We start from the raw sequence: 26806 nt of genomic DNA on the forward strand, positions 1-26806 counted from the left end.
AATCTAAAAAGTATTTTAGGTTATACCTAATTTGAATTCTATTTAGTATCTTTAGCATATTCAAAATTCTTTTATATCTTGTTGATGATGGTGCTAAATTGAATTTTTAAAATGGTGCGAACATTTTTATGTCATACTTTCAAAGAACCAAGTTCTTTCAATGATAATTATGAGCCTACAGCTTTATGGTGCCAACGTAACTCTCATATGTTTATAGCATCATCAAATGGTAACATACACATCTACAATATTGATAAAGTTGGATGTCCAAAAGAACACAACTTTACCAGTTCTGGTGTTGTTCTGAAAATGGAGTATTGTGAAAAGGAAAAGTTTCTTGTAACATTGGAAGCTAAATTGGTGGAATATAAAAAGGGGATAACAGCAAAGAGTGTCGCATGCCAAGTCCGAGTTTATTTAAATTTACATTTAAGTATACCATACCGAGTTTACACAACAGTTGCAAATGGATATTCAAATACCCTAGATTCATATGATTGCAAGTTCACTATTATTGATCTTTGTTTATTGAATGGAGTTTGTGATATTTCTCTTTGCAAAATAAAAAGTAATATAGCTGCTGCTAGTGGAAGCAAAGTCCATATATTTGCTTTTTTGAAAAAATCTATTAATACAAATAACACTGTGGTTGATTTTTATCCATTACTTGAAATCGAATGCAAGTTTAAAATTCAAAGTGTTTCGCTTTACACCAACTGGTTGGCATTTTCATGCAGCAATGAACTGCGAGTCATCCAAATATTTTTAAATAATGTAGATGATGGAAGCATATACTTAGGTGAAGATGTTTCTGAACTTATAGAGTAAGTCTTTTAAATTATTTTACTTTCATAAAATTTAAAAATAAAAGTTGTTATATAAAGATAGAAAGTTGTTTGCTTAAATTAGAAATATAACTTATTTTCTTTTCTTTGTCTTATGATTCTCTTGAAAATATATAACCTTTAACTTGTAATTTTATTGTTTATCATAAAAGAATTTTTTATTATAAAAGCAATACGCATGAAGACCAAGTTAACTCCAGAAATCAAAATGACAATTATTCTTCTGAAGATGAATTAATTGTTTGGAATTTTGATCAAGGTGCTGATGGTGCAAGAGCTACATCATTTTCTATAAACAATAAAAGAGTATTTTTAAGTAAGCAAAATGAAAATTACATTTGGGATAGCGAAAATAGTGTTATAAATTTAGATCTGATTAAAGATGAACAGCCATATGTTGACAAAGATTCTTCTTCTAAAGAAGTGTCAGGTAAAAATTTTAATATTTATTTTCTGTAATATCATTTTATCTTGCTTTCTTGTTTGAGTATTTTTTTTATTTTTTTAATAAAATTTAAGGTTGGATTGAAGAACTAGTTGGTCATCCATTGCGAGTAATAGCACTTAGTAATGAACAGCCCTCTTGTATCACACGCTTATATCGAAGATTTGAACCTTCTGAAATTTCTTTTGATGATATGGTAGATCACCTGCACAGTTTGCAATGGCTGCCTGTCTTTACAAATGGTATTTTGAATTTACAACAGATATAAATTTTCATACTAATTGCAATAAGTTTTTCATACTAATTGCAATCAGTCTTTATGATAATTATGAAAAGTATTTATGATAATTTTTTGAAAATTTTTAAACAATTTTTAAAAAAGTGAGAGATTTTTATTGTGCTTTGTCTGGTAAATGTTGAATGTTAAACTAATTCACTCTCTAGAATTACAGTAATTAAATCACTAGTATATATATACAGTAAAGCAAGAAAGTTTAAGTTCACTCGCATAAATAATAATGGTTGTTATAATGATAAAATTGGTACAATATCACAAATAAAAGAAATTACAAATGACAAATATATTTAAGCGCACTATGTTTTACTTCATAAAAAGCGAATTAGAAAGGAAAATATCCTCCATTTACTTTTAAACATGATCTCATTCTATTTGGAATTGACTCGACTAGCTTCATGCAAAGTTCCATCAGTACTGAGTTCCAGACTTCCACTAAAACTGCTTTTAAATGCTCTGTAGAGGTTATTTTACTTTTAATCATTTGAACATCCATTCAAGCCCAAATGTTTTGAATTGGATTGAAATCCTGTGATCTGATACACCAGTGCATCACGTTTATCTTTTTTTTGTGAGCCATTCTTTTACGGAAGTCACTGTGCACTAAAGCTTAGTCTTGTTGAAAGATGCATTTGCCACGTCCATAGAATTTTGGAGCTGATGAAAAAAGCCAGAACTTGCAAGGTCGAACTAATTAACTAAGTAAACTAATTAACTCAATCTGTGTAAATGTTGCATTGAACTGTTCTTTTAAAAGAAAAACCCTAGATGCCTACAGATCCTCCACTGCCTTGTACAACTGCACCAATTTCTCTTAAGTTGGTCTTTAATGCTTAGGAGAGGTTTTCTACCAATTTTTCTATTTTAAGTTTGAGCAAGCTTTTTCTGATTGTCTCTCTGCTTACCTTAACTTTTAAATGTGTAGTTCTACAACTTAATGAAGGATTTTGTCTAGAGTTGACAAATAGAGGTGAACACAATTCTATGGAGATGTTGTTCATCTTTGTTTGTCAACTTTTGAGGCCTACCAGAACTTGGTGAATCCTCATCTGTCATGTTATAATTTTTAGTTGTAATCCTTACACAACACTCCTAAGATTTTTCCTGTTTGTCATTTACTCTTACTGCCTTCTTTGCTCCAACTAATGATTGGCCATTTGATGGCTTCACTGACGCTTTTTCTACCCATTTCACCACAATATTGAGAAATAAGCTCAATATTTGAAAATGTACTTATTATGTAATTTTTTCAGGCTTTCCCAAGCATTTATATAGAGTAAGTGATAACAAATATGGGTATGAAGACTATTCAAAAAAAGACTGGCAAGAAGTTTATTTCGAAAAAATTTTGTCAAAAATAAGTTCAAATGTAAATGTGCTTATAATTTTTTGTCACTTTCTTTAGCATCATTTTTTACATGAGATCATAAAACTCAATATATTTCCTATTCCAATTATCACTCTTTGATCTTTTTTTTTTTTGAAAGTTTTTATTTATTTTATCTCTACCGAATGTTTAAACTTTTTTGCACTACTGTATGTGTGTGTTGTGTGTGTGTGTGTGTGTGTGTGTGTGTGTGTGTGTGTGTGTGTGTGTGTGTGTGTGTGTGTGTGTGTGTGTGTGTGTGTGTGTGTGTGTGTATACAGGGTGATCAGACCATGTGTAGACAAATTTTTATTTAAATAACTTCACAAAAGTAAGAAACTTGATTTAATTTTTTGCATAAATGAAATACATAGCTATACAAATATAAATGAAAAGTTATTTTTCAACATAACCTTAGCTTTTACCACTCCCCTTAATGTCTCAGATACCTGATAACATGAAGCCTGGATGATTTCTGGTGAAATTTTGTCCCAGCAATGCCTTAATTTAACTTTCAGGGATATTACACTTTGGTGAAAGAATGAGCATGTGTTGTTTTCAAAAATACCCCTAATAGCAAAATCCATTAGATTTAAATCTGGTGAAGAGAGAGGCCATAAATCCACTCTCCAGGATCTTGCACAAGGCATTTTTCTAATTTAAAACAGTTCAGAAACTGTTGAACTTATTCTTTCCATGGTGAATTATTTTTAATAAATTCGATCTGTAAAATGTTTAAAAATATTAACCATGAGTATAAAGTCTTATTTAAACACATAAATATAAATAGATTAAACACATAAATATAAATAGAAACTCTATAGGAGTTAAATAACTAACCAACTTTAAAAAATTTCACTTGGTCTGATCACCCTGTGTATATACACAGTTTTACTAAATATTTTCTAAGTGAAGAGAACTTAAGTTTGTTGATATTTTTTTGCTTTTATTATTTTTTTAAGAAAGCATAGACACTCCAACAAATGAAATGGATATGAATCAGACAAACAACTGCCTTAAGCTTCCTAGTGGTTTTTCATTGTTGGCCTTGGCTTTTTTTTTCTCCACTGGAAAACATGGTTTTCTTTATGACTTCACAAATATAACAAAAAATATAGCTGTTTATAGTTATGCTTCAGATTGCTTTTCTGCAGAACACACAGCATCTTGCCTTAACATTGTAACAAAAAATGGTCTTGAAGTATATTCATCACGATTATATGCATTAGCAGCTGATCATTATCATAGTTTGAATAAAACTGGGAAAGAACGTAATTTTAGCAATTTGAACAAAGGTACCAAATAAACTTTGTGGCAAATAATGTTCTTTTGTAAAAGAACCTTTTTTTTTTCTTTTTTTTTTAAAAAAACTTTTTTAATAGTTTTATGTTTCAAAAGGGAATTCCTTGAGCGCAAGTATTGATAAAGTTTCACACAAAACAAGTTTTTTGTTTATTAAAAAAATTTTTACCAAATAAATCATGATCAAGGTTTAAGTGCATGATGTTCAATTATAGCTCTTGTGTTTAAACAACTAAATTATTATTATTTTTTTTGAATTACTAAGTGTCAAAAGTCAACATCAAACACTTCAGTTATGTGTTTGATTGTTGACTTTGGACTGGAATTAAAGAGAACAATTCAACAAATTCACACAGTTTAACAAAAAATGATTTAATTTTTAAGTTTAAGAATACATGGATAAATGTTTAGAAGGAAGCAGCTGAGAAAAGTGGTGCTTATCTGTTTACTTGTTTTAGGTGTGACCAGTATGATGATGGTCATAAGGGCCTTTAGTTTGATAACAAGCATTCAGTGTTTGTGATGCAAAAAATATATATACACTATATTATACACTTTACCGCAAAATTAACGTACAACTTATAAATTCTGACTTATTTTGAAAAATATTATATATTTCCCGGATTTATCAATTACAAAGATGATAATGTTTATTGTTACACCTTTTGAAGGTTTTATTCCGTTTCCCTTATTTAATTTCGAAATTATAGCTTTTCATGAGTAGCATGCTTTGCTGTAATTAAACCTCACTTCTAAAAGAAAAGTACCTATTGCTTTTAAATTGTTTTAACAGTAGAAAAGATGAATGTGTTGCAATTGTTACTTTGTCCAATGAAGGATTAACAAACCACAAACTTGGTAGAAGATTTGGAGTGTCTCATACAACAGTCAGTAGGGTACAAAGGTTTGTAGAGACCAATGATCACGCTAGATGAGTTGGTCATGGCAGACCACAAGCTACCAATGCTGTGGAGGACCAATTTTTATTGCTTTGAACACTGAGAGAATGGTTCACTACTGCACAAAGTCTCCAAATGCAACTTGCTGGGGTTCATGGAACTGCTGTTAGTCAAGTCGCTTGTAACATTCGAGGAACCACTTTATATGGAGGCGGCTCATTGATGGTATGGGATAGAATATCAGCTTGCACAGAGCTTTTTATTGTTGATGGTGGACATCTGACTTGTCAACAATACATAGTAGACATTTTAGAACCTTTTGTGGTAACTTTTGCTACGTACATTAAAGATGGATTCCTTCTTATGCAGGATAATGCTAGACCACATATGGCACATTGTTACTGAATACTTAAATAATATTAACATTCAAGTTCTTGAGTGGCCAGCTTGCAGTCCAGGTATAAACCCGATAGAGCATCTCTGGGACATAATGTGGCGCCGTGTTAGAAGTCAACATTCACCACCTAACAGCCTAGACGAGCTGTGACAAAGTCATATCTGCGTGTGGGAAGATATCCCTCAAGAAACAATTAGATCTCTAATTGAAAGTATGATACAGCGCTGTCAGGCTATGTAAGAAAAAAAATGTATAAGTGGTGCGTAAATTTTGCAGTTAATTGTAAATTAATTCTATATCAACTCAATAAAGTTGTTTCACTATACTTCTTTGATTTTGTTGAAATTTGGTACAGTTGAAGAATTTAATCAAACAATTTCCCTGGAAATATTTGAGCACCCAGTTCAAAGCAGTTTTTAAGATAATCAATGAGTTACTTTTCAGCAACACCGTTACAGCGTGGTAATGTGTGTTTTAGGAAGAAATAAGTAATTTCAAAACAATTTACTTTAAAATATCTTTAAATACAATTTTACATTTTGTTTAAATGTTTTGCTGTTCAAGGTCTTCTAACTTTATTATATATTATCATCTGATAACAGTTCTTTGTGGTATAATTTTGGTGAGAACATGGTTCATAAGTATGATACACTTATCATAAAATTGTTGCAAATGATAAAAAGTTATGAGGGTACATGGATGTTATGTTATTACCTTGCTCTTCTTGACCTGTTATTGTGGCTCTTTTTAATCTGCCTATAACATCACATGGAGGTTCACCATGGCAGGTAGCAAAAATGGTCTATTGTGCTTTCATAGCAAATTCATCTTGCTGCATCCATGTTTTTAAATTTTTTGTTTGTTTTTATTTTGGCTTGCACAACAATCTAAAAAGTATTCAATCTTCTTTATCTGTGGCATTTCAGAGAACATTTTTTAACAAAGTTGTTCTCTGGATTGTAAACAGCTGTTTGGTTGTAAATGTTTGCTTTTCTTTGTAAATATAGAGCTTGTGATTTCAAAATATAAGAATGAGAAGTCAAATCTTGCAACAAATTAAAAACTATTATAAAATCATTCAATTGAACAATTGTTAGGCAAAGAGCAATCTGTGTAATTGATGTCTTGCTCACCCGCAAAGAGTCAGCAGTAGAACAAATAGGGAGTAAATCATATTTTCCATTATCAACAGAATACTATCAACAGAACATTATCAACAGAACCTAAAGTTCTGTTAAATAAGTTTTGTTAAATAAGTTTGTTGGAAATGTTTATTACTGATATATTGCTGTTTATGAGATTAACTAAAGAAATCTCCATCATGAGAAAGAAATCTCCATCATGAGTATTCATATTAGTAGTAAAAAGCTCTTAACCAATAATATCAACTCTTGTTTACTTCCTTTCCCATTTAATTGCATAACCAAATTTCTCCAAGAAAATTTAAAAATATATGAAAAATATTTATATATTTCCTTATTTAAATATTTTTCAAATATTTTTTAAAAACACATGCAATAGATTTTTGAAAAGTGGAGTTAATACATCCTATTGATTTTCAAAAAGACTGAAACATATGCTATTGATTTTCAAAAATATTGAAGCATACATGCTATAGTTTGTTTTTTTCAAAATTGTTTTTTTTAATCTTAATAAGAAATGTTTTAAGATTTATTTTTGGTTTCATGATTGAAATGATCAAATGTTACATTAAACTATGATGGTTCCTCAGCTTTGCCAATATGGTAATTCAATTGTTTATTCTCCACCTCATGTTTTGGAGTTTTGTTTTAACTGATGGATAATAACAATTAGACACAAATTGTTAAACACAAATAAAACTAAAACTTCTAGCCTAATATTTCAATATTATAGTTTTAAAAAGAAAAAAAGTTTTTTAAAAAGTTTATACAATATTTGTAATTTAATTTTTGATTGATTGTTTCAAGAACAAGTAAAAGGTTTAAAAATTCATAAATGTAAGGTGAATGGTAAAAATTCACGAGTGGTAAAAATTCATAAATGAGTGGTAAAAATGCAAAAACTTTGTATTTCATCACTTTTATGAGTTTGAAATTACAGCTTTATCAAACATTTAGAAAATCTAAACTTTGTATTACCAAACATTTAAATTAGAAAATCTAAACTTTGTATTATCAAACATTTAAATTAGAAAATCTAAACTTTGTATTATCAAACATTTAAATTAGAAAATCTAAACTTTGTATTATTTTCTAAATTTTATTGTGACCTTAACACCTAAAATTTTTATGTCAGAACAGCAAGAAATGAAATCTTCACAAAATGAGAGCAGGAGTTTAAGCAATAGTGATTTGAAAATGAATGATGAACCAATAAGTTGTCAAATGCCAGATATTGAAAGATCGTCTTATCTTTTTTATGACTCAAAATATCTTCTATCTGTAAGTTTGTTTACTTGTTAGCAACTTAAGTTTTTTATTCTGTGTTTAGTTTTTTGTTTTGTTTTTTGCTTTCATTCATTTTGTTCTTCTTGTCCTCTCTGCTATTCTATGTTCTTATAATATAATTATTACATTATATTATTATTGATATTCTTGTCAATACTATAAGTGTTGTTTAAGGCTAATTACAAGGATATAAAACAATAAATAAAAAGAACAGAATCACTTCTTTAATGACTTAGAATTAGACTTTCTTATATGAGCTAAAGTTATGGTTTGTGTTTACAAAGATGATTTGAGTCTCTTTCATTGATATTTTTATTTTTTGTTCTTAAAGTCGACTTTTAATCTAAATGATTACATCAAGAGAATGATTTATTGAGTGTAACTCTTGGTTGCCATTCAATTTGGTCAAGTTTTTTATTGGAATTAGGAATAGTATTACAATGATTTTGAATCAACCTATTTGAATTTATATGTTCTTATAAATCTGATGTTTTATGCTTCTGTAGTGTCGTCGTTATGATTACAACTAAATTAATGTTAATAAAAGTTTTTTTTCAGATTTTAATTGATTGAGTTTACTGTTATTACTCTTTGTTTAGCCTTGTACCTGGAATGATGTTGACTTGTGTTTGGTTGGATTTTATTCTTTGTCCAATATCTATTTAGCATCTTCATCTGTATCTAAAAGAGTTTTTCTCGTGAAAGACCAGTCAAAGTATGTAGCTAGCTGCCTTTTTTACATATCGGGGCTCAAAAAAAAGCATATTTATATTAAAATTTTTTGTTTATAAATTTTCTAAAAAACATAGTCAAAAAATTATTTCTATGTATTAATAGATCAAACCAACTTTGTTTCAGAATTCCAATTAACTATAATTAATAATATAAAATTGTTTTTTAACTTATTACAGATAAACAGCATTTAACAATTAAATTCTAATAGTTGTTTTATATGTAAAAGAAAAAAACATCCTTGTTGAAAAAAGTTCTACAGGCTGCTTCTCATTGCTGGAGTTAAGCTTTTCAAAGCTCACTAAGACTAAGTCATAAAAACAATTCATAAATTTATAACTAGTAGATAAGAACTGAAACATACAGAGATCAAAACTGATTTACTGAATTACCAGATAATTGTGGCATAAGGGTGTCACCATCAATCTTAACTTAATTTAACAACAATCAAAGAAATGTTTTTAGGTTTAAGATTATTTAACAATGTTTTTTTTTTTTTTCTTCTTTGCTTTCTGTCTTTTGATGATTGTCATTTAGTTTTAGCAATTTTTAGTACATAACAGTTTTATATTACTTTAATTTTTTTGTAGGTCAAAGAAAGTTACTTGCAGTATTTCTTCATGGAATGTTTTTGTTATGGCAAAACCATCTGTGTCATCTATATATGAGAACATTATGCGATTTATAAAAGGTAGCGAGTTAACTAATCCATCAGTTTACTATCAGCTATTAAGTGAAGCTCACTTGCTTGTGCGTTCTCATTTGTATTGTGGTATTAATAATGATGAGAAAAGAAATTTACTTTCTCTGATGAAAGATTCAGCTTTGAAGCTTGCAGATTTCTTTTTATGGTAATTACTATTTCTTGATTTTGCCATTTAAAGGTCACTCTGGTAAACCAAAAAATTTCCTTATTTAGTTTGGCTAAAAAGTCTTGAATGTTTATAACATAAAAGGCATTGTTAGAAAATTTAGATGATCACAAATGCATACATATATACACACAAAAACTGACTGTTGGTTTTGCTATGATTTTAATTTTTTTTTCCAGTTGTGATTCTACTTTTGGCTATTATTCCCAAGTGTCAGAATTTTCTAATTTGGCTGAAGTTAATTTTGAACAAATACTTAAAGGATTAATTTTGGAACCAAAATTGGTAATTTTTCCTTCTGTGTGTTTGACTTTAAGGTTTTCAAATATTATTTAGACATGAACAAGCAGGTTAGGCTATGCAGGACAAAAATAAACCTAAAAATATCCTTTTTTAACTTGTTTATAAAAGTAGAAAAATTGATATGTGGAACTGGGTACTGGTAAAGAACAAATCTTATGTCCCTGCCCGAGTCAGAGCAATTTTTTATTAACTTTAGTTTGTTTTCTTTTGTATGCATTTTTGATTGCAATGTTGTTAAATAAATTAAGAAGCAAGTTTTTAATCCATTAAAAGACAATAATTTTAAGAAATAGTTTTTCTTTTTTCAGAGCTATGGTCCAGGAATGATTGTTTATTTGAATGAAATGGTATTTGGTGACAAAAAGTTGTATCTTGAAAAAGTAACTGTTGTTAACTTTTAAAGATTCTCTTTATTTTTTTTTAATATACTTTTATCAGTCTATATTTTTGTTATTTTGAATATCTCTCAGTCAACTTAAACTTTTTAACGATTTTTTTAAAATCAGTATATATGATTAACAATCTGGATTTTTTAAAAGCAGTTGGTAAGACCAACAATCTGGATTTAGGTGTCTCAATTTTTTCAATATCTATTTTGCACAAAAAAGCTCAAAAAAACCCTGATAGCCACAAAATAAAAGATTTTTTACATTATATTAAAAATTGGTAACTAAAATGTATTTTCATCTCATTAAGATGACTGTGTTTATTTTTAGGAAGTCATAACATTTGTCCTGGACATATACCTGAACTATAAGCCTTCTTTATTATCAAAAGTCTTTTTTGATTCTCAATTGCAAAATATACAATCAGGTACAGTAATGAATTAGCACATATTCTGATGCTGACATTTGAAATGTTTACATTTATTGTAGAAAACATAAAAACTGTTTAACTTTATTAGATCTTGCTTTGGATTACTTAACAAAGATGAAGTTCAAAACTGACAGCAGGTTTTATAAGCTTTTAAATTTTTGTTTCATTATTTGCAAAGTAAATGATTTAAAAATTCTCTACAAAGAAGAATAAATAACTGTTCAAGATTTTTATGTTTTACAGCAAAAGTTAATTGATTTTAATTTTCCTTTTAAGAAGGAACTTATTTCAAGCTTGAATTTTAAAGTATTTATTTCAAGACTCAATGTTTACGTTAAATTATGTTAAAGACTGTCTGCAATGATAATCTGCAATTGATAATTTATTTTATTGTCTTAAAGCAAATTTTTCCCCCAAATAGAGTAAAGTTTTTAAAAAACATTTTCAAGCTGATCCAATATTTCCTCAATTTAGTGCAGACACCTAGCAGGGAGCTTTTAGACATCAGTTTTTGTAAAGTTTTGTGATTCCACACCATAAATTATGTGAAATTGATTGATGTCTGCTGCAATTTTGCCCTTCTTATGCAGCTCAAGTTTTTTGATTGCCCAAATTTTTTCAATTAAGCACATTCAATTAAGGACATTTGCTGGATTCATGTTTTTTGCAACAAAATTGACACCATTTTATTGATACCATTTGATTACACTTGTTGAGTAATGACAAGATGCAAGATCAGAGCAGAAGATGGGCAGATCATCATGTCAGGCTTTGACAATTCAGCCATTTTATACAATTCTAAAAGGAATTGTCAATTTTGCCAATTCTTTTCAGAATTGTTTAAAATTGCTGGCTTGGGAGCGTGGAACAGTTAAGTTTACTGTAGTCTTCATCATCCATTACAGCTATTCACGAAAGTTTAAACGATTGCAGAATTTTCAAATCTAATCTTCGGTTTTTCTTGAATAAAAATCTAACGGAAATAGATATCAAAATAATTATTTTTCCAATTTGGTAAATAGGTTATTTGTTAATAGAATAAAAAAAAGTAGGTTTTGACTCATTACCGTTTACTCAGAAATTTCATTAAAAGGTAGGTGATACAAATTAAGAGGTTTCACAAAAGTTTAAACGATTTTATTTAGGATCAATTATTTGCTAATTAATTGATAAATTCGCTGCGAAATTTTTTTTCGCAGCGGATTTATCAATTGATTAGCAAATAATTGAGTAGTTTTTCAATCAAAAAATTCATCACAACATCATCAGGCAGCTTTTAATTCATTAAAAATCAACTTAAAATATTGTGAATTTCAAATTAATTTCAATTGCGTGCAAATGGGTCGAAAATCAGTTTCTAGTGACATCAAATGGCAAGTTATTGGTATGGCGCGGACAAAAAATCACACAAACGTTCAATTAGGCAAAATACTTAACATTTCTGAATATTGCATTAGAAAAACCATCAAAACCTGGGAACTTACCAAGGGCGTCTCCAAAATGTTGCATACTGGGAGACCATCCAAACTCAGCAACCGTGACAAAAATGGTATATTCAGAATGAGCAGAGAAAACCCCAGACTCAGCTACAAAAAGCTAGCACAAATCTTCAATGAGTCAAAAAATAATCCAAAAGTTAGCAGAGAGCTCATGAGACGAACATTGTCGGACAAAGGTATTGGAACGTACATAGCTGCTAAAAAACCTATTCTTTCAATCATGGATAAACGTAAACTACGAGTGTGGTCCAAAGAAAGGTTGGACTGGTCTGTAGAACAGTGGGCAAAAGTTATTTGGAGTGATGAAACTAACTTTCAAGTTGTAAACCGCAAGGGAATGTCAAAAGATTTGCAACTGAGAAATATTCAGACAGGTTTTTGCAACATCGTCGACAAGGCGGTGGAGGTTTGGTTGGCATCTGGGGATGTTTTTCTCACAAAGGTATAGGCTTCTGTGAGCTGGAAGAAGGCCGAATTAATCAATACACCTACATGAACACATTGGAAACGTGTTTAGTTCCATCAATCAGACACTTGTATGGCAGAAGCAAGCAATTCATCTTTCAACAAGACGGGGCTTCAGCTCATACAGCACACTCAATCAAAGAATATTTTTTGAAAAAAAAGTTCAATGTGATGCCCTGGTGCCCTAGATCACTAGATCTCAACCCAATCGAAAATATTTGGTCTTAGATCGACAATCAACTGACATACCATGAAATTCAATTAACTCAGCATTTAAAGCAACTTTTGAATGAGTACTGGCTAAAGGTACCTCGCATGATTTGCATGAAATTAGTTGAATCAATGCATAAACGAGTTTATCTTTGCTATAAAAACAAAGGAGGACACTTCAAATATTAGTTTCGCTTTTTTTTTCATTTTTTGTTCGAATGTTGCAATTCATTTAAACTTTTGTGCTTCTTATTTTTCCTATAAGATTTTTTGTAATAGCTTTTTTCTAACTAAATATTAAAATTTTTATAACATGTTCATATTCATTTTAAAGCTAATTACTTTTTCTTTAATAAATAAAAAAAATTAAGTCGATATTATTTTACAGTTTTTCTTTATTAAACAAAAACCAAACATACTTGATAAAAATTCTGCAATTGTTTAAACTTTCGTGAATAGCTGTATAATGCACTTTTGATTTACTTGAAGCTTTTCTTGAAGCAGTTTATGAATTGCATTTTTTGGCCTTCTCTAAATTGCTGTTGGGATCTTCCAGAGAATTGCTTCCTGTGTGTTGTGTAGCCATATCTCATTTTAACTTCTTGGATCGTCGACTTGGGAATACCAGTGTTTTTTCAATAACCTTGAGTATGGATTAGCATCAACCCCACTGATCAATTTTTGATCAAGTTTTAAACTTGACGGACCTTTCTCTTAGTTCCTCAACTTTCTTTCCCAATACATGATCTTGACTCCACAATTTGATGAGACGACTGACAGTTTTTCTTTGAACTTTGTACTTTTTTGCTAGTGAAAATTGTCCAAAATTGAATTTTCTCATATCTACATGCAAATGTTTTTTCTGTGTTTGCAATTTTTTAAAATTACCTATTAATTATTTGAAAGGGAAATAAATTTGCTTTAAAACAATTTAAAAAATGAACAAAATTGATGAAGTGGTTTTCAAAATATTTCAAAAATCCCATTCTTTATCATTCCAGACAAAATCTTTATGCCATATTTTTGAGGTAATTTTCTTTCATAGATTATAAAAAGGATTATATAGATTATGTAGATTATATAACAACAATATTGAGAGTTAAGAAGTTACCTACACACAAAATAAAAAACTGTTTGTGTTTATTTGTGTGAAAACTGTTTGTGTTTATTTGTGTGAAAACCTTTAGATATGTATAAAGAATTTTTAAATGTTTTGGGAACCCTGAGATGCTGCATAAAATAGTCTAACCAATATTGGCCAGGGTACTCAGAAAGCTACACCATCTTTATCTTGCTTTGTAAATGCTCAGATTGTTTATGAAATGTAGTAACTTTCAGTAAATATTATATTTTATATAGAAAGTAAAAAATTCTCAAAAAAAATCATTTTTTGAAATGGTATAGAAATATTTTGTGTAAGTTCAGTAACTTTTATCTTAATTAACCAGGGAATATTTTCCCCAATATTTATTCATAATATTTATTGAAAATAAAATAGCCAAGCAGATAAAAATAAATAAAAGTATAAATTCACAGAATCAACATAATGAATGCTTGAAAGACTTTAATCTGTAGAATTAACTTAAGCACTATTCTTGAAGTAAAATATCAAAAAATTATTCTTCTCTTTAAAACATTTCTAAAAATGGTTTTAATTGAACGAAAACAAACCTATTATTCTTTCTTTTAAAATTGATATTTTTTGATTAGATTAAGACCATATGATTATTTATGCTTTGCTATTTTAAACATGGAGCTTGGAGATCCAGCCCATGCTGAAAGTTGGCTCAAAGAGATGCCTGAGGTAGGGTTTTATTATTTACAATAAAGTTTAGTTTTACAAATACAATTGAGGAATTTCAATTTTTATAACTTTTTTAAGGACTCTCTGATTACAGTATGCATTAAGAATTACAATTTGTTATCACATGATTTTACTTCTCCAGTTGGCCAGGTATGTTCATTTGCCTATTACTTTACTCTTTGTTATTTAAATTTTCTATTGTTATAAATTTAAATACTTTATAAAAAAAATAAACATAAACTAAAAAAGATTTTTTACATTTTTTTTAAAAAAGATTTATACTTTAACAGTTTATTGATATTTGTATAACTTATCACAAAACCAAACTTACCAAAAAAGTCTTCCTGACACTATTGTTATGTGTTTTCATAGAGTAGAAATAATTTAGCATCTGGAAGATGACCTTGAGTAATATCTAGGATATGATCTGAATTGTTGATATATTGAGTTTTTTTAAAAAAGAAACAAGAACAAAGAAATCAAAACAAATTATTGAAACAAACTAAAAAAAAACTTAACAGAGAACATTTTAAAAAGATGAAGTATTTAAAATAATGAGGGTGTTCCTGCAACAATACTGTAGCACAATTTTTTTTCTATTAAGTTATGGTACTAGTCTGTCTGATTAGTCAATAAAAATTGTTAGATAATGCAACATAAAATGGCGAGCTTTAGCACAGTTATCTTTTAATTACATTTTTTTTTTTTTTTTTTCAATTAAGATAACAAATAAAATGAAAAGGATCAGGGCTTTGTAAATTATTCATATTGCACAATGTTTTATCAAGATTTTTTAAAATACAGTCTGACAAAAATCATTAAAATAGTTTCTCTTTATTATAACTATAATTGCATATCTTTTATATTTCACTTTTACATCAGATACTTATCATCTATTGTTGGTTTGATATTTTTATTGAATAAATTAAAATTGAATGCTTACTTAAAGATAATTGAATTTTGTTTTATAACTAACATGGTGTTTATCAACCAATTATGCGTCATTTCTGTGACTTTTATAAAAAAGTGGAAAAACATAAAGATATTTATTTGTAGATTCTATATCTTATTCTTTTAGCTGTTACAAAAGAGATTTAAGCTTGTATTCACTAAGATCCTTGTTTCTTTATTTGGTGCTGGTAAAATTGATATCAATACTATCTTGAAGATTTTTCAGGTGAAGTCATTTTCTTCTTATCAAGATTTATTCAATACCTAAGAATACAGTTGTTGTACTTGTTTTAATACCTAAGTATTGAGCATTTTTTTAAATTTCTTTTTATTTTTAATAGAAAAATAAAAATGGACAAATGGTTTGTAGCTTCAATGTATGCAGTGTCTTAGAAGGCATTTTAAATGGTGTGAATTTTATTTTGAAATCTAGTTGCAGAAAAATTATGTTACATTCTTAAATTTATAAATCTTAATATATATCATGTTAGCATCTCAATGTAAGTTATCAATCTTCAAGTTTTAACTTAAATTGATAAATTATATTTTTGACTGTTTGTTATTAAAGCTTTTTATAGTTGCAGGACATGTGAGAGTGAAAATCTGTCTATCAAGTTTTAAATCTTCTTTCTTTAATTTGGATTTTAGGTTACAACTTTAAAAGCTTACTTGGATTTAATTAACATAATATTTGCTGCCTTTTTCCATAAAAGCAGTGCCTTAAAACACTTAAAAAGCACTTTTTTAATTATTATTATTTGTTTGTTAATTTATTTCTGATGTTAGTAAAAAACTTAAATTTAATTAGATTTATAATATGAATTTGTTTTTAAACAATAAGTTTTATTAATTACTTTTTATATCTTCTGTAATTATTTTTTTAGATGGCAATTATCAAAATCATTTCTTAGATGTTGCTGTATGTTATATTTTGTTAAACTGTCTTAATTTTCAAAGAATTTTTTTTCCATTTAAAATGATTGTAAAAACAAAGTCTAAAACAGTTCAAAAATACACTAAACTGCAAAATTAACATACCACTTGTAAATTCCGACTTATTTTGAAAAATACTATGTATATCCCGGATTGTTACACTTTTTGAAGGTTTTATTCCGTTTCCCTTATTTAATTTCGAAATTATAGCTTTTCATGAGTAGCATGCTTTGCTGTAATTAAACCTCACTTCTAAAAGAAAAGTACCTATTGCTTTTAAATTGTTTTAACAGTAGAAAAGATGAATGTGTTGCAATTGTTACTCTGTCCAATGAAGGATTAACAAACCACGAACTTGGTAGAAGATTTGGAGTGTCTCATACAACAGTCGGTAGGGTACAAAGCTTTGTAGAGATCAATGATCACGCTAGACAACTTGGTCAAAGCAGACTTTGAGCTAGCAATGCTGTGGAGGACTGATTTTTATTGCTTCGAATGCTGAGAGAATGGTTCACTACTGCACAAAGTCTCCAAATACAACTTGCTGGGGTTCATGGAACTGCTGTTAGTCAAGATATTATAAGAAGAACACTTCGTGCTTTAAATTAACGATCTCAGGCAGCAGCTGCTGGTCCCAAATTGTCTGTAGACCACCGAAGAAACAGACTGGCTTTTGCAAGGAAGCATACGAGTTGGGAAATACATGATTGGGGACAGGTCTTATTTACAGATGAGTCAAGGTTTTACCTTGTAAGTTCTGATCGCCGCCCACGAGTGTACAGAAGACCAAATGAAAGATATTTCGCTTGTAACATTCGAGAAACCACTTTATATGGAGGCGGCTCATTGATGGTCTGGGGCGGAATATCTTTAACAGCTCGCACAGAGCTTTTTATTGTTGATGGTGGACATCTGACTTAACAACAATACATAGCAGATATTTTAGAACCTTTTGTGGTAACTTTTGCTACATACATTGAAGATGGATTCCTTCTTATGCAGGATAATGCTAGACCACATACAGCACATATTGTTACTGAATGCTTAAATAATGTTAACATTTAAGTTTTTGAGTGGCCAGCTTGCAGTCCAGGTATGAACCCAATAGAGCATCTTTGGGACATAATGGGATGCCGTGTTAGAAGTCAACATTTACCACCTAACAGCCTAGACGAGTTGTGACAAAGTCATATCCGCGTGTGGGAAGATATCCCTCAAGAAACAATTAGATCTCTAATTAAAAGTATGATACAGCGCTGTCAGGCTGTAATAACATCAAGAGGTGGTGATACTAGTTATTGATAAGTCAAAAAATGTTTCAATTTAAGCTGTATTAGTGTGCATAACAATAATCATCTTTTTACTTTATTTTGTTAAACGAACCATATTTTTGGTTTTAGTTTTTCTTTTTTCACCATCCTCAAAGTCTATTTTATTATTATCATCGAAATAATTGTGTTCATGTGTTCTATTCTTAATATGTTTGTCAAAATATATGATAATATTGACAAAAATTAAGATAAATCGAAATGTATAAGTGGTGCGTTGATTTTGCGGTTAAGTGTATGTTACTTACAGTAAATATTTCAAATACAAAGTAATTTTTTTTTTATATATATATTACCTTGTTGTTGAAATTAAATATATTCAAATATTTTAAAAATAACGCATATCAATTCCTTAAGGTATTTGTGAACTGTATTTCTAGGTACTTTTAATCGATCAATACTTAATAAAAATGTCTAAAAGTCATTACTCTGAAAAATGGCAAACTAGTCACCAGCATATAGTAAGAACTTTTATTTGTCAAATGTTTTTTATTAATAATTTCAAATGTTTTGTTATAAATATGTTTATGTTTTGTTATAAATAAAATTACATAAAATCATATTGTAAAAAATGTGATGTTTCATTTAAAGTTGTATCATAAATAATGTTGTAATCTTACATATAAAATCATGTTGTAATGTGGAAATATTGAATAGAAAATCATGTTATAATTAACGTGAATCATTATGCGATAATATGAGGTTGATGCGCATTAATACCCCCATGTTCAAACTGTATACATAATAATTGCATAATGCTGTCTTCATGCCAAAATTTTTTCTCTCTCGTTCAGAATTAACAGGAAATAATGCATAATAAGTTAAATAATATTCATAATAAGATAAATATTACAATATCGGTTGAACACGATGAAATTCAGCACCCTTTAATTGTTACTTACTCGAAAACTACTTAACAGATTTTTGTAATTTTTTTCACACAATAAAGCTTATTAAATTATTTTTTTCAATCATTTTTTATATTTTTAATTGGACGCTTAGATAGAAACCGATTTTTTCTGTGAGTACTTGACATCATCTCCTGGATTTTGCTTTGAGTTACTTTTTTGAAGCTGCTATTCACTTTTCTTTAGAATCTTCTTCATCTTAAGCTAATTTCTTGCTTTTCAATAGGAATTCTTTTATAATTGACCAATAACTTTCACTAACTCGCTGCTCAGGATAGTTTGGAGGATTTGCTTCCTTAGGTACCAATATGACGCCATTTTGTTCAAAGCATCAGGCTAAAGAATATTGTCAATATATCATGGTTTTTAATAAATGACATAAGACGTTTCTTTAAGCATTTTTCTACATACAAATTTTTCTACATACAAATCCGAGCTCAAAGTCTTACGAGTAATGTATGGTGCACTTTTCAAAACACAGGAGAAGATTGCATACAAAGAACTTGCGAGCAAATGTTTAATCGTCTTCAATTATGCACAAGTTTTCTCTGCCTAAAAGTTTACATAGCTTTCTTTTTATTTACATAGCTTTCTTTTTATGGTATTGTGAGGAAGGAGAATTAAATTATAAACAACATTCGGAAAATACGTACACAAGATGACTCGTCAACTCTTCATATAAATAAATGATATAGCGAAAATAATTAAATGAAAACCAACAACTGAGAAAAGACACACGGAGACTTATTCAAGCTGTCATATAAATAAACGATAAAGTGGAAAGAAGAGAAATTTAAAAACAACTGGGAAAAGACGTAAACTCGAAAACTCGTAAGCGATAGAGCGAAAAGAAGAAAAGTTAAAAACAACGACCTGTAGAAGACTTATACACGACGATTCATCAACCTATCACGTAAGTAAATGATAAAACGGAAAGAAGAAAATTTAAAAACAATTGGGAATAGACGTAAACATGAAGACTCATCAACCAGCTATATAAATAAATGATGAATTGGTATCGCAACCGGGAAAACAAGCAAAAACTATAAAGCTCATATAACCAGAAGTTTCAAATAAAGAAGAGATAATCGTATAGAAAAAGAAGAACAAAAAGAGGACTAATTGATAAAAAGAGTATCGAAAACTACAGATGGAGGAAGAGATCATTATTTGCATTTTATAAACTTAATGAATAAAAGAATGCCAACCATTACACACTAATAGAACGTTTATTGAAGTATAATAGAATATACTGAGGACGGTAAACACAATCTTAACCCTTTAATGATTCAACCTTGCCCATTCCTAACCAAACTATGCCCAATCCTTGCCCTTTCCTAACCAAGTAATCCTCACGCCATCAACCTCGATCTGAACCTTTCATATACCCCTTCCACATAACTCTAGACCCATACCTCCCTAAATCCTAAACCTTACTAAAGTTAAAGCAACCACACACTACTAAAAAACTTTGATTTATTTAAATTAATAAAAAAGAAAAAAACGTCGCCTTCGCAGTATGCTTTATATTCTTCAGATTTAAATGCTTTTCCAATCAAAGCTTGGGTGCATTTGAATTTTCTCGTATGACTCTCTGCAACTGACACGGATTTGCTTTTATGGAGTGAATGAATGATTTTATGGAGTGAATGGATGATTTTGCTTTATAGTTATTTTTAAATCCTTTCCTTTTTCCATTTCATGCTTTTCTTTCAATAGATCGAACCTTTTTATGTGGCTGCAAAAAATATATAACTGAAAATCGAGCAACACCGATCAATTCTAAAGTGTCAATTTGTGATAACAAAAGAATTTTGTAGATAAATTTCCAAATATTTTTCTCGATATTTGTTTACTCACTTTAACCTAATAGCGATTATAGCCAATACTTAAAACCAATACAAATCAAAGAACAACACATCAGCTTATTTCTGCCTATTTTTTTTACTCCCAAGAGTGACACTTTAAAAGATCTTTAAATAATGTTATTACTTAAACTTCTTTAACAAGCATTTGAAGCTACGAATGCCTAAAGGTAAAATCCAGATAACTGCTGTTATAAAACTCTAATTAAAATAAAATAAGAAACTGTCATTAAACCAAAGTAAAAACTGTTGCATTAAAAAGGTGTTTAGCTGATGTTATAAGCAAAACTAAGTAATTGTATGACCTTCTGCATGTTCGTCTTCTTACAACTAAATTTTATAGCTGTTTTAGCCATTGCCGACGCATCGATTAATAAAACACCAGATTTTGAAATCATTTAACTTCAACTTGGCTATTACTTAACACCTATATTACAAAAATATGTTTTTTAAATCACAGCTAACAATTAGCACTGCATAATAATTTTTTAATGTTATGTAGATGATCTTTTGTTACTTTTTCTATTTTATGTCTAATGTTTTAGCCAAAAGGAAATGGTCATTTTGCTGTTCGCTTCAAATGGTTGGACTCAATGCTACCATTTACAGGTTAATTGTTTTGAAAGAGCTTTTCTGACTTTTTTAGTTTAGAATTAGTTTGTTTTTGAAGTTTACAAAAAAATAGTTGTTGCATGGTAGCTTAAATTGTCAATATGAGTTAATCCATTGAGTTTTTCTATGCTGAAATTTACTTTTCCTTTTAAATTTTTATATAGGCTAATTTAACGTTTTGTAGGAGATCCCCCGTGTTCTCAAGATTGTATTTTTAAGCAAATGGCTATCAAAAATGCTTCAAAGTATGAAAATCAAGTTTCTTCAAATCTAACAAATCCAAACCAATATTTACAAAGTTTGTCTTTTTCTATTGGTAAAGGTATCAACCTCGAAGATTCAAAAAATGTGAATTATTGTCCGTGCTGTTGTTGCTGTGAAACTTTGCTTAAACTTCAGGTGAAAAGACTTAACTTTATTAAACTTCAGGTGAAAAGACTTAACTTTATTAAACTTCAGGTGAAAAGACTTAACTATTAAACTTCAGGTGAATTAAAAGACTTAACTTTATTAAATTATGATCTTGATGATAGTGTTAACCTTCGCCCTACCAAAAAGGGTTGTTTTGTTTTGTTTTTTTTTTTTTTGCAGTCTTACACTTGTAGACTCGAGACTATATTTCCTAATATTTACAGAATGGTTATTTGAGATTTGTTGTACAAAATATAGTTGCAATGATTTGCCTTGTGTTTAAGTGTACCTTTTTGGTAGGGTGCGTGTGAGAAAAATTCTATGTAGGGCGAATGTTAAGTTGATCAGGTTGTTTTTTTATTTTGCAAATTGTGGGAGTTACTGACACCTATGATTGCATGAGGATTGGCTAGCTTTATTAACATGTACTAAACTAAAAGACTAGAACCAGTAGATATAAAAAAACGTTTTTTTGTTGTTTTTTTTTAATAGTCTATTTTATGTTCGAAGTACTGTAAGAAACAACTAGCAACGAGTGTCTTGCAAATGCTAGATAAATATTCATTTGTTGGTAAAGATACTCTGTTGTTGCTCTGTTGGCCAAAAGTGGATTTTATCAGAGAGGTTTGTTGTTCAAAGTTAATTACATATATCTTTTTGTGCTTAAAGCATATTTTTATGATAGTGTTACGTATAGCGCATATATTTTTATGATAGTTTTACCCATAGCGCATATATTTTGAGTACATAATAACAATATACTTTCTCTTTCAGGCTGCGGTTTATTTAATGGCGAACTACGTTGATATTACTGTCCAATACGCCAATGATGTTTTTGATTGGAAAGCGCAAGTGAATTTCTTTTTCTAACTCTAATTTAGTTCATTAAAAAATATTTTTAATCAACTGCAAAATGTTCTGCTAATCTTTTGTAAAATTGTAATAATAAGTTAAATAAAATTAAGAACACCCAATCAAATCAATCATTAATTTTATAGAATTTTTTGTTAATTTTTGTCTTTTTTTTTTTCAATTATTTTAAATGTTTGATAATCAAGTCAGTTCAATAGATTTCCACTAAATTTAAAAACTTAGTTAAACAATCGTTTTAGTGGCAGACACTTCTTCAACATGTATTTGAATTATTAAAAAACGATGACATGGTGTGGAACAAGCAAGCTATTTTAGGAGTACTTCGAGGTAATTCTCCCGTACCCTTGTATCTCATCGTGTTAAACTTCTTATCTTACAAGAGTTAGAAACTACTAATAGGTTTTTACGAAAGATCGCTGACAGGATTTAAACGAATTTTTTATTATAAACGAAAATCTTTTTCTTTTAGGTGTTTTACATCGTCTTACACGAGCATACTCTCCCCTCGAGTTTTTTGATTTTTTGCCTCGCGATGGTAACCTTCAGTTCTTCCTTCCATTCATTCTTGAATGCTGGTTTTTCACAAAAGCAAATCTGCTGAAACGAGAAATGGTGAGTAAATATCGCTTATTGGAATCATCATCTTTAGAAGCGTAAAACTTGAAAGATGTTTTTAAACGCGAAGATTGACGTGATGTTAAATTATAATTATAATAGTTGTTTTCATGAAACTAACATTATTATAAATGTATTATTTATTTTAATCTGTTTTCTTCCTTGTCTTTTGAAGCTTGTTTTCAAAACTGCTAATTTTTAAGTTTTCAAACTATCTAATCTAAAAATCTAATTTTTAAGTTTATTGTTAGAACTAGAGACCGGACTTATGTATGCACTCGAAATTAAAATAACTTATATTTAGACATACAAATTTACAGAATTTCAGAAAAAAATTGCGATACCTCGCAGAGCTTGTTATTTTGTTTTAAGACATTGCGCAGAGCTGCTTTTTAATTTAAACCCATTTAATCCCGTTAAAATAAATTTTAACTAACAACTGGCTGTTTTCTTTTAAACGCATAAAGAATTCTTTTTTAATAGACTTTTAGACTTTTCAGAAAATTAGATTTATTTTAAATAACTTTACCAAAAATTTTATCATAATCCGTTATTAATCGTAAAAAATCGAAAACCAAAGACCGGTGTCTAGTTAGAACATAACGGTATAAAAATATTAACTGTGGTCAGTTAATAAAGTGATGATTTTATGTCTAACGAAAATACAATAAATCATCACATAATCGTACTATTACAAGTAACGTTGGTAGTGAAATTTTGTAGCAGCTCTTATAACTTTCTTTTCTTTCTCTTTTTTTTTTTTTTTTTTTTTAACACACCTACCACCTACCTACATATAATATGTACATAAATAAGTGCGTGCGTGCATGCATGCGCGCACATACGTGCATACACGCATGCGTGCACGCATACATACATACATGCATGCATGCATGCATGCATGCATACATAAATACATACAAAAACCCATGTTCAAAAGGTTTGACTCGTACCGAATAAACATCTAGTATTTGTTTTAAAAAAAAAGTCAGTTCTTAGAAAAAAAGAATTAACCGATGCTCTACAGTCTAATATCTTCATATTTTTTTATATTTGTCGAATCCGTTCCATCATAGCTTAGACAATAGAAGTTGCTATTTAAAGCTTCTTTGTCTTTCGTTTCAAACGTCTCGACTGTTGAGCCAATTAACTTAAAATAGCTTAAAAATCTTCAATCGATCCTACTTTGGGGACGATTAGTAGTTTATCCTCTTATGGGACACCAGAGATGTTTTTCAAAGTCATTCAATCTTTGGGAAAAATTTGCTAGATGTTAATATTCATAATCAACAGCTTAAACATTTAGTTTGCTAATAAAATGCTTGTTACTTCCTGCAGGTGAAATACAACTATAAAACTAGATTTTTAGGTTCATATTTAGCTTTCTATTTTTAATTTCTATTTTTACTTGGTGGTTTCAAAAATCAGTACAATTCGGACATTTCCACTCAAAAAATATTACCAAATTTAAAATATTCTTCATCGTCCAAAATGATTTCTTGTCCATCAACCAATTTTTCTCGCTGTTTTTCTGTATTTTTGACGTTTACGTCTGACTTGTGACCAAATTTTTTCCTTTTTTTTGGCTCAAGACCTAATGCCTTTAGGGTTTAATTTCTCAAGGAAAACCATTTTTATATGGTTGGATTGGTTGATATACGATTCTTGTAAAGCTATCAGATTTTTATTTTCAAAAGAGGTCTTAAAAACAATCTGAATTTAAATATTACGAGATCCCTATTTTGGTACATCTCTATACTGAATTTTTATATGTGAACATGTTTCTAAATTTATTTTATTCAGTTGATTTTTAAGGAAATGTGCAAGCGATATTAAAGTTTTCCATATATTTGAAGAAACAAAATTTCTATAAATCTGATGAATGCAATCAATAGATTTAATCTAATAAATAGGAAAAAAACTTCTATAAACCATGTTTTTAGGTAAATGCGTTTATATGTTGAAAAGCTTAAGCCTAAAGAATGTAAATCAATGAAGATTCTAATTGGTTTACTCTTTATCTATTGTTTTTTTTTAATACGATTTTTATGTTTTTTTCATTAACCAAAAAGAGACCTGAAAAGTAGAGATTCCAAAAACAAGTGAAAAACTATTCACCCATTTTAGAATTATTTAGAACTCACCCGCATTTTTAGCTTTTTTTAAAATTCAATGAAGCTGCTAAAATTATGTGACTTTTGTGTGAATGATTCAGAAGATTTTCATTCTTTAGAAAATCCTTGAAATGCTGTGATTGAATAAATTTGCGCAATTGAAGAATTTTAATGATCAGTTCAAGCAAGAAAATAAGTCAAAAACTTTCAGTTCAGAGGTAATAAAAGTATGATAAATCAAAGGAAAAATGTAAAACAGTTCCAACTGGTGAAGTAGCATTCCTAGAATCAAAGCTTGAGAGTTTACTATGTTCGATACAAGAAGAATATTAAGGCTGCACAAAATGTTTACTTAACGAGACACCCGTAAAGAAGTTTTTGAATTGGCATTTTTCTTTTCTTTAAAATCTTTTAAAAATTGTTAAATATATTACACAGTTATTTTGTTAGCAAAATAGATAAGAAAAAGCCTTTAATTGTGATCTGCTAACCAATCATTTTTTTAAAAAACTAACCAATCAATCTGTAACGCTTTTAAAAGGACTAATAAAATTGTTTAAACAATTAGGGTAGAGGTTTCTGCAATTTTTCTTTTAGATTTTTAAAAAAGCAGTTATCTGGCAACACTTAAGTGTTGTTATTTTACCCATTTATTTGACTTTCAATTATACTAAGCTATTTTTCCCAAAGTATTATAGCTCTTTTTATAACCTAACTTTTGTGTCACGTAGTCAAGTCGGGGTAAGTTGAGCAGGTTGGAAAAAAATTGATAAAACGGCATTATCGGAGAAACAAATTTCGTTGGGTAAACATTTTAAGTTGCATAAACACTTTTAAATTAAGCATTATTAAATACTCCTAATTTAAAATAATATCTAAAATTCATTTTTTAAAAGAATGTCTTAATGTGATTGAAAACTAATAAATTTTTGCTTCTTTTAAAAATGTTTTTACTTATTTTTACTATTTAAAAATATTTTTACTTAAATATTACTTAGTCAATAAAATATATAAGTCAAAAGTTTTAAAGAATAAAAATTTTAACTTACTAACTTTATATTTAACTTACCCCAGACAGTAAAAACTTACCCCTCACAGTAAAAACTTTGGTAAACTTTAGGGAATATTTTTTTAAACAAATCTAAAAACGTTTTTTTTTTCTTAAGCAATTTTTAGCTGATAAAATTATCTTTCCAATAGTGAAAAAATATGTAAATCCGACGCACCCCTTTCAAGAGATTTATTAGATTTAGTAAAAATTGCTCAACTAGCCCCGCCCTACACTACAGAATTAATTAATCTTTTATATTCATCGAATCAAACCACAATCTTTTCATGCTAATGACTCATTTGCATGGCATTAATTTGTAAAATGAGTGTAATGAAATATGTTTTACAATATCATTCTAATGAAGTATATGCTTCACCATATGATTTTAATCAACTATTTTTTACTATAAAAGTATAAAATCATTTTCACTTTCTCTTTATATAAACAGCGATCGTTAAAATGTGCT

At 28.9% G+C, this 26806-nt stretch overlaps 1 protein-coding gene across 5 annotated transcripts; it reads left to right on the plus strand.

The window, feature by feature from the left end:
* LOC145181237 (BLOC-2 complex member HPS3-like) lies at positions 1-25861 on the plus strand. 5 transcript variants are annotated; one of them, XM_090065590.1, is made up of 24 exons: positions 1-824; positions 1016-1275; positions 1365-1532; positions 3914-4246; positions 7827-7972; positions 8578-8693; positions 9301-9561; positions 9762-9867; positions 10194-10265; positions 10602-10698; positions 10790-10838; positions 14586-14679; positions 14758-14829; positions 15758-15856; positions 15972-16038; positions 16515-16549; positions 18272-18352; positions 21210-21273; positions 21461-21675; positions 22180-22311; positions 22462-22539; positions 22800-22887; positions 23030-23172; positions 25409-25861. In XM_090065590.1, exons 1-24 carry the CDS (start codon positions 112-114, stop codon positions 25427-25429), a joined length of 3510 nt encoding a protein of 1169 aa, XP_089921716.1. In that variant the 5' UTR covers positions 1-111; the 3' UTR covers positions 25430-25861. The 5 variants fall into 5 exon arrangements, with proteins under 5 accessions (XP_089921716.1, XP_089921715.1, XP_089921717.1 ...); XM_090065589.1 differs by lacking the exon at positions 25409-25861 and having other exon boundaries at positions 23030-23316; XM_090065593.1 differs by lacking the exon at positions 7827-7972 and having other exon boundaries at positions 40-824.
* The last annotated feature ends 945 nt before the right edge of the window (positions 25862-26806 follow it).

This window comes from Hydra viridissima, unplaced genomic scaffold (genome assembly GCF_058129835.1).
Source record: "Hydra viridissima isolate aposymbiotic clone 2 unplaced genomic scaffold, HvirCarnegie_v1 scaffold_10, whole genome shotgun sequence".
Lineage (NCBI taxonomy): Eukaryota > Metazoa > Cnidaria > Hydrozoa > Anthoathecata > Hydridae > Hydra > Hydra viridissima.